Source organism: Nannobrachium achirus (genome assembly GCF_963921795.1).
Source record: "Nannobrachium achirus genome assembly, chromosome: 1".
Lineage (NCBI taxonomy): Eukaryota > Metazoa > Chordata > Actinopteri > Myctophiformes > Myctophidae > Nannobrachium > Nannobrachium achirus.
Window position 1 is genome coordinate 18,153,353 of NC_137810.1, and position 13,768 is coordinate 18,167,120.

At 41.8% G+C, this 13,768-nt stretch overlaps 1 protein-coding gene across 1 annotated transcript in view; it reads right to left on the reverse strand.

Moving 5' to 3' along the window:
* Positions 1–10,049, reverse strand: part of LOC308286480 (disks large homolog 4-like) — a 151,055-nt gene extending 141,006 nt beyond the window's left edge. The window contains exons 1-2 of the mRNA XM_080727515.1: positions 9,985–10,049; positions 8,871–9,044 (exon numbers count right to left, since the gene is read on the reverse strand). Coding sequence (XP_080583641.1) covers positions 8,871–9,044; positions 9,985–10,003 — 193 coding nt within the window. The 5' untranslated portion in view covers positions 10,004–10,049. The remainder of the gene's footprint in view (positions 1–8,870; positions 9,045–9,984) is intronic.
* Positions 10,050–13,768: the final 3,719 nt, after the last annotated feature.

Consider the following 13,768-nt stretch of genomic DNA (forward strand, 5'->3'; position numbering starts at 1 on the left):
AGATAGCATGAGGTTACTGCTGTTCAGATGACAGGGTGTAATGTAGGTAAAATCCCTTCCTCACCTCCCAAACAACTTACACACACCTCACCCTATCGAGCACGCGCGCGCGCGCGCGCACGCACACGCACGCACGCGCGCGCGCACACACACACACACACACACACACACACACACACACACACACACACACACACACACACACACACACACACACACACACACACACACACACACACACACACACACACACACACACACACACACCATCTCTTCCCTTTTTTCTGTGGCTCTTCTGTTTGCATGTTGGATTAGGAACTACTGCCAGGCATTGTGCAAGAATACAAAAAATGGACACAGTGATGACATGCAGTCAGGTATACACACAAAACCTGTAGGTTTGCACAGACATAAAGGTGTGGGAATGGACAGCAAGATTGTGGAATCAGGAACTAAGAACCTGTTTACCTTCATAGCACATAACGAGACACTGACAGCTAAGGATGACACATTTTCTTATTTCTCATAAGGTTTCTTGCTCTTTAAGCTGAAATGTGCAAATATTTGAGTCACAGGGAAAATAAATATGTATTGTTGACATAACATTACCAGCCATACCTGCCTCTAATCCAGACTCTAATGCTGCATTCACACTAGCAGTGACAATGTAACAGATTACAAGTCATTTTCAATGAAAGCCAGTATGTCACAAAGCTACAAACTGATGCCTGACACTGCATGATGGACGTGACACCATTAGGGCTGTCACAATTATTACATAATCGTCTAATCGTGATTATTTGACATAATCGTGATTATTTTTCATAATCGTCATAATCGTTTCCATGTTGAAAAAATATTATATTATTATATATTTTTAAGAAAGTCAAAAATAGTGGAAATAGCAGATCTACAAGCTCACAACGCGTCGCATCGCGGCACATTCTGAGCTTGTAGATCGGCTATTTCCACTATCAATGTTCTTTTTTAAGTACAAAATGGTCAAATATGTCAGTAATTTCATTGTATATTTAAGGTTATGTGTCATATCTGCCATGTGCAACTTCAAAGCCTACAAGCCAAACAGAAATGTAATTGTCAACGACAAAAACACAATTAAATCGTTAATCGCAATTATTTGAGAGAAAATGTATCGTCATGTAAAATGTCATAATCGTGACAGCCCTAGACACCATACAATAAACGATGAACTAACTTCCACTTTTCTTAACGCTCCTATGACGCGGTGAAGCATCAATCAAACATTATGTTTTTGTTTCACAATTTTCACTCCCCTTTTTTTTCCTCCCCACAAGTCCTGCTCTGTTCTGCAAATGGAAGAAAAGCTTTTCCTTGCCCTTAACCTGTGCTATTTTAAACCTAACCTTTTCATTCACTCAGTGGAATGAAACGGTGACTCGGCAACAATGCAGCTGGTCACGCTTGGACATTTTGTAGCTTTTTTGTAGCTTTTGTCTGCCCTGTGCATACAGCATAAGCTCCTCCAAAACCTTTGGGTTCCACTAGCTCTTGCCAGTTGAATAACTTTGTACCTCTCTTGTGCTTTAACATCTACTCACCCCCTCCCATAAACATTTCTCACTGTGGTGGATTAGCCAGCACAAGATTATATGGCACTTTTAATGATGAGTATCCCAACAAAACATAATACCAATTAAAAATGTAGATACATATAAACAAGGTTTTCACTTGGCATAACGCTTTGTCTACCGTAGTGTGTTGTGTGCATGTGAAGGGTTTTGATAGACAATTGGGGAGGCTGGCATATAATTGTATTCTCCCTTGTTTAGTGGTAGGGGTGTAAATCACACAATGGTGCCTTAAAGGGGTTTTATATTCAGGAAGTAATGGTTCATTTGACACTCCTGGACAACCAAAGTATTCAATCATTGTTCTGATTTAAATATCTGCCCAATTTGAATAGCCACACAGCAACAATTAGAGTGTTATTAATTCAATTTAACATTAGATTTGCACAGCAACAATTATAGTGTTAATTCAATTTAACACTAGATTTGCTGTGCATGGTTTGTACAACTGAACACACTGTTCCAGTCTCTCAAAACCCATTTTCCCTTTAAAACCAGCCTAAGTTCTCACATGTCTCCCCCCTTCTCCGCTCACTCCACTGGCTCCCGGTTGCGGCCCGCACTGAATACAAAACACTGATGCTGACCTTCAAAGCAGCCAAAGGTATGGCTCCTCCATACCTCCAAAACCTGATCAACCCCTACACCCCCACCCGTTCACTTAGATCAGCCAACACAGGGATGCTCACAGAACCCTCTCTAAAAGCCCCAGGACAAAAATCCACTCGTCCGAGACAGTTTGCCCTCCTGGCCCCCAAGCTGTGGAATAAACTCCCTGCACTTAGAACAACGGACTCACTCGCTAGATTTCGCCGTGGACTGAAGACTCACCTTTTCAGACTCCACCTAAACCCATAGCACTACTGAAACACTCAATGAACATACAGGAAGCTAGTTAGCATTTGTTTTTTAGTGATTATATTGTTTTTTTTTTAGATTGATATTCATATGCCAGGGGTTTTCAAAGTGGGTGATGGGGCACCCTGGGGTGCCGTGACAGCAGTCCAGGTGTGCCGCGAGATCATTTGATAATATTTGGAATTTATTTGGACGCTTGAAATAATTGCGACCGTCAGGGAGCAGTTTACTATGAAAACCTCCACCGGCCGTCCGTCCGTCCGTCCGTCCGTCCGTCGGTCACACGTCACACCTTTGTTTGTGTACGGTGTGATGTCATATATCTTCAGTATGACATCACACCACATGTGTACACAAACCTTTGTGTACGTTGCTGTGGCAACAGTCTGTTGTTGCTGGTCTGTTAGTGTACGTTAGCAACCACCTTAGCAACCATGGTTTTACCCTAGCAATCAACTGTTTACCCTAGCAACCAACTGTTTACCATAGCAACCATGTTTTTTTACCCTAGCAACCAACTGGGCATAAAAGGGATTCTGTTAGGGATCTCCATATATGGGCATAAAAGGGATTCTGTTAGGGATCTCCATATATGGGCATAAAAGGGATTTTGTTAGGGATCTCCATATATGGGCATAAAAGGGATTCTGTTAGGGATCTCCATATATGGGCATAAAAGGGATTATGTTAGCTGTTAGTGATCTCCATATATGGGCATAAAAGGGATGCTGTTAGGGATCTCCATATATGGGCATAAAAGGGATTCTGTTAGGGATCTCCATATATGGGCATGAAAGGGATTATGTTAGGGATCTCCATATATGGGCATAAAAGGGATTGTATCCCAGATGATGCCCTGTTAGGAGATCCACACTAACAGAATCCATTTATGGTCCTACCGACAGCTGCTATAAGCCAACCCTGGCGATAAGGTCTGAGTCGAAGAAATGCTTCTTTCCTGGCAAGAATTGGCCCTTTATACTGTAGGGCTCGTTTGTGTATTGTATGACATCACGCCACATCATCGGCTGAGGACTGTGTGATGTCATCATATCTCCATATATGGAGACATAAGTTGCTCATGCCCAAATATGGGCTGGTGAGGTCAGACTTAGTGTGATGCGTAGGTTATCTCCATATATGGAGATTCAACTTCAATGAGTAACCATGGCAAACTGTCAACTGCCCGTATGTCTTGATAATTGGTAAAACAAACTTTTGGCCTATTTGTGGAGATAAGCGACCAACGGTCGCCTATCTCCCGATTAGGGAGTCTTACTGGTATTTAGTATCATTTTAAAACTGAAGTACAAAGTTATTTTCAGTCAGTTCTAGCCAAACTGGCTATTATCTCAATGTTTTCCTCACAACATAGTCACTAAAATATTGTCACTGTCGGGCAGAAACCTCGTATCTCTAAGTTTCAAATGTGTACGTCTTTTGGTAAAGCAAAGCCCTGCTTCATCATACAAGACCGTTGCACAAAACTAGTGAAAACAGCCGATCTACAAGCACACACTGTTTTCACTAGTTTCGAAAAAGTTTTAGAAGATAAATACAAAACGAATGGTTTTGGACATAAGGTTTCCACCCGACAACGACGATATGCTATAAATAGGCTATAAGGTGCTGGGAGTGAAATATATAATGTAGGGGTGCCTCAGATTAAAAAAATATTTATGGGGTGCCCTGAGACAAAAGGGTTTGGGAACACCTGTCATATGCATTTGTTATATTGTTGTTGATGTTCTGAAATGTTATCTTGTTTATTATAGTGATGTATTATTGTAAATCGCTTTGGATTAAAAGCGTCTGCTAAATGCCTAAACTGTAAACTGTAAACTGTAAAAAGGAGGCAGGATATAGCAATGACTCCCCAAGTAAATAAAGGGTGGTCTGGAGTCAAACAAACTGAAAAGAGGAACTGCCTGAAATATATGTACTGGAAAAGTGTGTTAGCATAGTCAACATCTGTTATTGGTAACTCTTTTAAAAATCAAACAAAAAGCTTTTTGTTTAAAGCTCTTAGTCTACTTGCCAGCCCATAGAGCCCCATTGTGAACCCGGACATATTGAGTACACCAAGGTTTTATGTTATAAATGTTGAGTAAGGGTCCCCAGCATGTAGAAACTGCCGGATGCAAACTTGTATATGTTGAGCAATTTTCATAATTTGCATAATTCGATTTATTTAGCATAATCCCCCATAATAATGGATAATATGTCAAAAACTGATTGGCCGATTTGAACAATATTGGAGTGGTTTTGGGGATTATTGAGGATGATGAATCCATTTTCTAAATTCAAAATGGCCGTTTTAAACCGGAAATGGCCTTATACCAACTTAAAGTGGGGTGATTTTGATACTTTTTTATGTTGTATATGGCCATTTCCGGTTTAAAACGGCCATTTTGAATTTAGAAAATGTCAGAAATGGATTCAGCATTTTCAATAACCCCCAAAACCACTCCAATATTGTTCAAATCAGCCAATCAGTTTTTGACATATTATCCATTATTATGGGGGATTATGCTAAATAAATCGAATTATGCAAATTATGAAAATTGCTCAACATATGCAAGTTAGCATCCGGCAGTTTCTAAATGCTGGGAACCCATACTCAACATTTCTAACATAAAACCTTATTGTACTCAATATGCCAGGGTTCAGATTCTGGCAAGTGGACTATCTATATTCCGATAGTATATCATTGCTATAAAGTGTTAGTTCGGTACTTCGGTAACAGGGGTCTTCTCATCTCTCCAGCTTTTTAATAAACCAAAAATACATTTTCAGGTGGGTGGCCAAATTTCAGCCAATCAGGAGACAGTGGCCATTTATCAGCTTAAATTCTGTACCGTTCCAGTTTTGTCTGCTCAAGTGTCATCAATTCAAATTACACTTGTTTATGTACAAACTATAGTCTATAGTAATGATTACATTATCAGAATATAGAGCTATTTAACACTTATTTTAACAAAAGAATATCACATAGCCTATTAAGGTGAAAACAACCTTTCTAACAATCCCTGTGACAATTAGTAAGTATAATTATGTACCACTCACAGTGGACATCAGTGATAACTGTGTAGACACTGGAGGTGCTTCCCATTACTGTTGTTTTATAATTGACTGGACCCTGGCTAAAATAGTAGCAAGGTACTGTAGTGATGTACTAGATTGTAATGACCTCTTTACCATAACCAATCAGACATTCACAGTACATTAATATATCATTATATTGTTAGTCGTATTGGGTGTTTAGCTGGTGCTCATAGCTTTAACTACTTAAAAGTACGCAAGGCTTCACCACTTTTTTATTTAGCGAGAATCTACTCGGTTTCTTTCAGTTAGGAAATGGGCTCTCAAAGCAATACCTGCTGTATTGTTGCATATCTGGTTATGAAACACACTGTTGACTTGGTCTACTTTTGTGTATAAAGTGTCTACTTTTGACATGGTGGACTGTTAGTGTAGCCTACAGTGGGTTTGGGTTATCTATCCTTATGAAAGCATAAAGTGACATAATATGGCATTGGGATACCATAGAATGTGCAAACACCTTCTGTCTACAGTACCTTGGCTTACGCTCCGCAAGGGAAATGTTATTGGGATCAAGAGAGTAGAGCCTGATGTGGGATTTTTGAGACTGATACCGTGTGTGTGTGTGTGTGTGTGTGTGTGTGTGTGTGTGTGTGTGTGTGTGTGTGTGTGTGTGGGGGGGGGGGGTGACAAGTGACAACCTGGGGAGAGTTTGGTGAAGGACGTCTTAATTCATAATTTGCCATTAGCTTGTCAAGGAGCCAAGGACTGATACCAAAGCTGATAGGGGATCTAAACTCAAAACTAACATATTTCACATTTTATTTTCATATCTGTCATGTTTTGTGGAAGGCAATGATCTCATCCTTGCATCTGATCTCTCCCTAGTGCCTTTAAGTAGGAGGAGCTAAGACACAGACACATGGCTACTGGACACTCTACCCGGGCGCCACCCCTCGTCCGTTACAGTAGTATTTTCCAATATAGGACACAGACACAGTCAGACTTGAGAATATGAAAAGAAAACTAAAATGTAGGCGTGGTTATGTGCTGTTGTCGGGGGAGGGGGCGGAGTAATGCGTGCATATCGTTGTGTTCTGAAAGTGTAGCCACAGAGAGAAGCTGTCCGCACTTGTTGCTGTTTGCATTTCGGAAACACATTTTAAAACCAGCCATTGGAGGTGTAAAAAGTATAAAGATTCGGCAACTCCATGTTCTATAACCAGTTAAAATGTGCAAGTATTTTACAAACAAGCTGTCTGAGCTTTTATCCATGGCTAACTTTCTCCAGCATTGGACTGTTTACCGGAGCAGAATGGACGCTAGGCGCTAGCGCTGTTGGCTATGACTGTGTAGTGTGTGTGTGTGTGTGTGTGTGTGTGTGTGTGTGTGTGTGTGTGTGTGTGTGTGTGTGTGAGAGAGAGACAAGTGTTTGTGTGTGGTGACTGGTGACAGTGCGCGCGCACACACACAACACACACAACGTCCATGCACGAAAAATAGCCGCGCCGCTTTCGCGACGCGTTGTGAGCTTGTAGATCGGCTATTTTTTACATTTACGAGTACATTTTGAATCCTGGGCGTTTAATTGTAACAGAGTGTTTCTACATTGCAGTATTAATATACTTCCAACATGTAACAAGTGTTACTTTCCACCACTGAGTCAAATAGCAACAGCCCTGCCCCACGGTCGAGACAGCAGCCGCAGGCACAACAGTGTAACTGTGAGCGGTCTGTTGACAGAGTACCTGGCTCTGCTCTCTGGCTGCAAGCAGCCTACAGTGAAACCACGCCCCCCTTGATACGACTCTATATAAAACAAACGTTAATATTAATTATATGCCTACGTCACGTCACAGAAATAAAACAGAATGAGCTAATATTTAATGAGTGGCGCCAAAGATTTCTTTTCTACACAGAAACTGGAAGTTCACAGAAATAGCTAAAGAGACAGCAGGAAGCTCTGAAACCACAAGCATATGGGCCAATTGAAACATATCATCGCTCCCTATCACAAGTGACTCATTGCTATAATATACATTTATAAAAAAGTGATTTTGTGTTTCATGGCCCTTTAACACCCAAGGGGCCAAACTCGTTCAGTAACGAGTTAAGGCCACTAGGGATCACCCTGCCAAAAGGAGTTGTCTCGTTCCTGAACGAGACAACAAGGTGTTAACTGTACAGCTCTACGTGCATGCTGCGTGCCCTGTGAATGACCCTAGTCCATACGTCACCCCATAGCTCAGAGAGAGAGAGAAAATGGCTTTATCTATGAATGAGGTGAAAAGAACGCCAGGGAAGCAGAGATCTGATTGTTTTCACGGCGACACTTTACCGCGATGGTCGGCCGCGGTTTGGATGTTAGTTTCGCGAGCGTTTGTAAACAAATGGATTTTCTTCCTCAATCGTCAGTGGACACTTACGTGCACACGCACAAAGCTTCCAAGGCTCTTCAAAATAAAGCGTGAGTGAACGGCGGCAGCAGCAACAGCTAGAAATGTTAGAAACCTTGGCTTCCCATGTGTTAAGACACAACTTGCTGGGTTTAAATACTTAAAGAACCTAGGATAATGAGTAGATAGGAAATAAGCATCCTTCTTCCATAGCCTCAGCATACCTGTGTGGCTGGCGGTGGCAGACTGACAGGTGAATAAAATAATGTGGCTAATAAACAGCTTTTTTAGCTGGAAGAAGATATAACAAGATAACGTTATATGTGGCAATATTTTCATCATTCCGTACACAGTAGTCTCAATTTAAAAGAGAGTGGCCCAGCTTTATTTTAGATGTTACTGACAGTCATACCAGTTCTAAATGAGCTCCGACTGAGCATAGGCAGACAGAAAAAGAGACATACAGCAAGATCAGTGGTTCTCAACCTGTGGTAGGCGTACCACTGGTGGTACATGGGCCCCCCTCTGGTGGTACTCAGAGGAGTTTCCCAAAAATAAGAAAAATTACACAAGTGGAGTGAAATATTTATATTATACTACAGGTAGTTCTTCTCTCCAGCCGTGCTGAAATGAGCATGAGGGCACACCTGGCCGTTAATAGAGGATTTGAGAAGATAAATATCATCCGTTTGGACGGGAAGTTCAAAAATGTAGTAGCTAAATCTGTCCGATGAATCTCCATGAATTCAAGGAATAAATTGCTGTCTTAACTGTACTGTACAGCTGAATAGGATGGGGTAGGTCTACACACCTGTATTTTAACCTAAGTTATTATGGTGGTACTTTGAGAGAGACATATTTTCCGAGGTGGTAGCCTACTTGGTGTGAAAAGGTTGAGAACCACTGAGCTAGATAGATGAAGACAGACAGACTGACAGACAGACAGACAGACAGACATTCTTACCAAGCAAAGCATTGAATAGCTGGCTTTGGAAGACAGTGATGACTCTGTCCACGGACTGTTGCAGCTGGCGGTCTTCCACTCTCTCCCCCTGCTGTTTGGTCCCGTTCTGGTTCTGATCCCTCTGTTCCAGCTTGGCCCGGTACTGCTGGAGCAACCCCAAGGCCCGCTGAGCATCTGAACACAACAATGTAGGAAACAAGAACACATGCCATTGTGAGGAAATATACAGTATGCACATTCACAATGGGAAGTTAACACTGCATTGTTGGACTCAACTACCAATTTTAAATAAATATCAGTGGTTCTCAAACATTTTCATGTCAAGGACACCCAAACTGATATGTAGACCTATTTGGCCACGGACCCCCATTAAAAAGATTTTGTGACAGAGAGACCCCCATAATAGAAGGGTTGTCAACTTGTCACTAGGCCCTATGAGTCAAGATTTGCCAAGGTTTATTACAAAAATGAATAGGTCCAAAAAGTTTAACTGTAAGTTGAAACACCCGTAAGGACCCCCTGGATGTCCTCGGACCGCACTTTGAGAACCAGCGAACTATATTAGAAACTATTCACGTTTCAAATCAACAACCCGTCTTCAAAGTAAAATGAAAACAAAACAAATGCTACTTAAGCATGCAGGCCTAAAACAATTATAACGTATACTCAAAATAGGCTATGCTGCCTTTATCATCGCGCAAAGCGACACCTTTGTCTATAGTAGCCTACTACTACTACGGAGTTTAATGGTTGCTTTTGGGGAACACACGAGCATCTTTGAGGACTGAGGAGACTTCAAAAAATACACCTGCACCTTGTCCGAATACAAATAAACAACCTACGACAAAAGTGTCAGAGTCACTCACGACACAAGGACATTCGTAATATACTTTCCCACGTTTTAAACTCAACAAGACAACAACAGCTGATCTCCCGCAACGTAACAAAAAGTCGGTCACAGTCACAGCTGATTTCACTTCAACGAAATAATGCGCCAGCGCAGCAAGATAAATGTGTTTTATTGTAAAACACCAAATCTAGTTTCTCAAACCAAGACCCTGGAACAGACAGAGAGAAAACACAGAAAGAGAAGAGAGAGAATGTGTTGTTTTACCTTTCTGTCGGACGGGCATGGTGACAGACAGACAGTCCGTGTCGTTACAGATGTGTGGGCGCAGAGCAGGCTGTCCCCACAGTGTCCCGGGACTGATCTGACTGTTAATGTGACACACCGACGACACACACAGCGAATGGTCCCTCCTCTGTCTTTTTGTCAGGAACAGAAGCAATATGTTTCTACTACTACGCAAACTTCAAAGGAGCCGCGGAAAAAAAGCCAAACGCTGGACTTTAGAACCCTCTCTCTCTCTCTCTCTCTCTCTCTCTCTCTCTCTCTCTCTCGGGAGTCGGGATACAGAAGTTTGGTGAGACTGGTTTCCTACGGACTATTATTGCTTCATTCCGCTGAGAGGATCAAAGCGCTGTCAAACCGGTTATTTGACAAGACCTGTGAGTGTGTGTGTGTGTGTGTGTGTGTGTGTGTGTGTGTGTGTGTGTGTGTGTGTGTGTGTGTGTGCGCGCGCGCGTGTGTGAGAGACATGCAGAGAGAGAGAGAGACGCACACACAGTGAGTGTCATACCTTTGAACAGCACGCACGTGTGTGTGACACACACACACACACACACACACACACACACACACACACACACACACACACACACACACACACACACACACACACACACACACACACACACACACACACATGCACCTGACTAGTCCCAGTGGTGGAAAAAGTATGATGTATTTAAGTAAAAGTAGGCTATTAGGCCTAGTATCAATACTGCAATGTAGAACACTGTTATAAGTAAAAGTCCATAATTCAAAAGGTCTACTTGAGTAAAGGTACAAAAGTATTGGCATCAAAATTTACTTAAAGTACTAAAAGTAAAAGAAGGCTACTCCTTATGTAGAATATCCCATTTCCAAGTTTTCAAATGTATAAAAATCTTTAGAAAATAGCAGATCTTCAAGCTCACAATGCATCCCGTTGCGACGTATTGTGGGCTTGTAGATTGGCTATTTTCAATTGGCGAAAATGTATATAGGGTGTTTAATTTATGTTTTGTAATAATAATTAATCTACAAAGTAACTATAGTAACTAAAGTTTACAAATAAATGTAGTGGAGTAAAAGTACAATATTTGGTCAGAGATGTAGTGGTGTAGAATTAAAAGTGTTGGAAATTGGAAATACTCAAGTATGGTACAAATGCCTCAAAATTGTACTTAGGTACAGTACTTAAGTACATTTACTTAGTTACTTTACACCACTGACCAGTGACTAGTCCCCAAAAGACAACATGCACAATACGTGTACACATGCACTCATCTCAGAATGCTGTCTATTGAAGTGGGCTTGAGAGGCTCTTGCTAAGCAGCTTGTGTGTGTAGTTCGGAGCAGCAGGTATTGTCATGATAAACAGTATATTGTGCTCGGTGGATAAAAGCCTAGTCTTTTCCAGCCTGTCTGTGTCTCTACTGGATCTAAATGTAATCCACTCAACCACAGTATCAAACTAGCTTTGAAGCTGGAGAGGCTGATTATCACAGGCTCCCAGGTGTGATTGTGTGCATGAATACATGTTAAGCTCTCCATCCCCATCTATGCTCAGGTTGCTGTTAAAGAAAAAGTTAAACAAAAACAAAATCAAAAGAGAGAGAGAGAGAGAACGGTGTGGCCTCCCCATGCAAACCTAAAGGGCTTTCAGGCAGTTAGCTAAATTAATTCGCTGTTATCTGGCTTACTTGGCTTGAATCCCACTATAATAGCAATGAAAACATTTTACGTTGGGCTACAGTGATATTTTGAACAGTGCCTACTGCCTAAACATCACCAATAAAGTACTAACATGTTAATAATGTGAGCTTTGTGTGCTGACAATGTTACCAAAGTAATGTATAGGCCTTGTGGGTTGTAGAAGAGTGTGAGTGGAGCAGTGATTGGCGTGGCCATATGAGCTGAGCTGAGTAGTTTGCTGTATAAGGAGGGCAAATTGTGCAAATAAAGTATTGCTAAAATAAAGGTGTCTAGATAGGCAGGTGGGTACCAGCAAGAGTGAGAGGGAAGATGCATAGGATGGTAGTGAGATCAGCCATGACGAAAAGACTGGAGGTGGAGCTGGCGGAGGCAGAATTGAGGATGCAGAGATTCTCATTAGGAGGTGACTCAGAAGGACATGATCAGAAATGACTACATTAGACTCGAGGATCAGTCCACGTCAGAAGGTTTGGAGATAAAGCATGAGAGATGGTTTGGACAGGTGAAAAGGAGGGATGAGTGGCAGAAGGATGCTGAAAATGGAACTGCCAGGTAAGAGGAGAAGAGGAAGGCCAATGAGGAGGTTTATGGATGTGATGATGAGAGACGACATGCAGGTGGCGGGAGTCACAGAGGAAGATGCAAAAACAGAACCAGCTGGAAACAGATGATCCGCTGAGGCCATCCCAAAGGGAATTAGCCGAAAGAAGAAGAAAGAAGATACTCAGGCATGGATCACGAGAATGTTCACTGTGTGGGGCAAAACAGGAGGGATAGAGTGAACCTGCATGCACAACCGCAGCCGTAATGCAACTGGACATTTTCACTTTTGTAGAGAGACCAAATGCATCTTTTAACAGATTGGATTATTATGAAATGTCTGAGCATTGCGTTTGAGTTTTGCACTGGTGACATTCAAAATGTTCATCATTCTTTTGGAGAGGGTAGGGGGTGAATGTGTGTGTGAAACAGTGCATGTTTTCTGGATTCCTGGCTTAACCAGAGCAGGCCTACTCAACGAATCCTGGTTTCTTGTGTGCATGTAAACACCCTGAATGACTAGGTACGGTAGTATAAACTGTTTGATCTCTGTGTGAAAAAATAAAATACTTATATTATTCTTCTAGTATCAACAAAGAGTTAAAACTATGTTTTGTCAATGTAAAGGTAGCCTTTAGTGAAGAATATATTCGGAGATCCCATTTCCATGTGTGCAACATTAGGCTACTGTACGTGTACAGTAGCTGTACGGAAGAAGCATGAGCCACTTTGCTGGTGTGAGGACCGTGCACTCTGATGCCTCTGGTGGCATAATATTGTACATACATAACATAAATACATATAACAACACAGCCATGAAGGCAAGCACGGATTCATTGTGATTAACTCATCTGTAATCTGCAATATGCCTTTACTTGTATCAGTTTAGGCTTGAATCCAGAGGTCCTACAGTAAACTGTATGTGATGTATAGGCTACCAGTTGAGAAATGTGCACTGTCTTATAAAGTGCTTTGTATCTTGTTGAAACCTCCAATACTGTATGTCAACAGATTATTCAAAATATTATACAGACTGAAACAAAATAGTGGATTTCACAGAGTCCCTGTTCAGAGTCTTTGACACAATGTGTGTCTGTCTGTGTCACCACACTGTACATGCCTGCTGCCTACACAGTACGAGCAAGCACGCACATGCACGCACACACACGCACGCACGCACGCACGCACGCACGCACGCACGCACACACACACACACACACACACACACACACACACACACACACACACACACACACACACACACACACACACACACACACACACACACACACACACACACACACACACACACACACACACACACACACACACACACACACACACACAAAGCCAGCAGCTGAATACGGGTCATGGAAATGGTCTATGTTACTGTCATTGATTACACAATCACAATCAGCATATTGATTGATTTGAACTGAAGCAAAACTGTCTACAGTACTATATATTTGTACATTATCTGTTACACGACACACACACACACACACACACACACACACACACACACACACACACACAC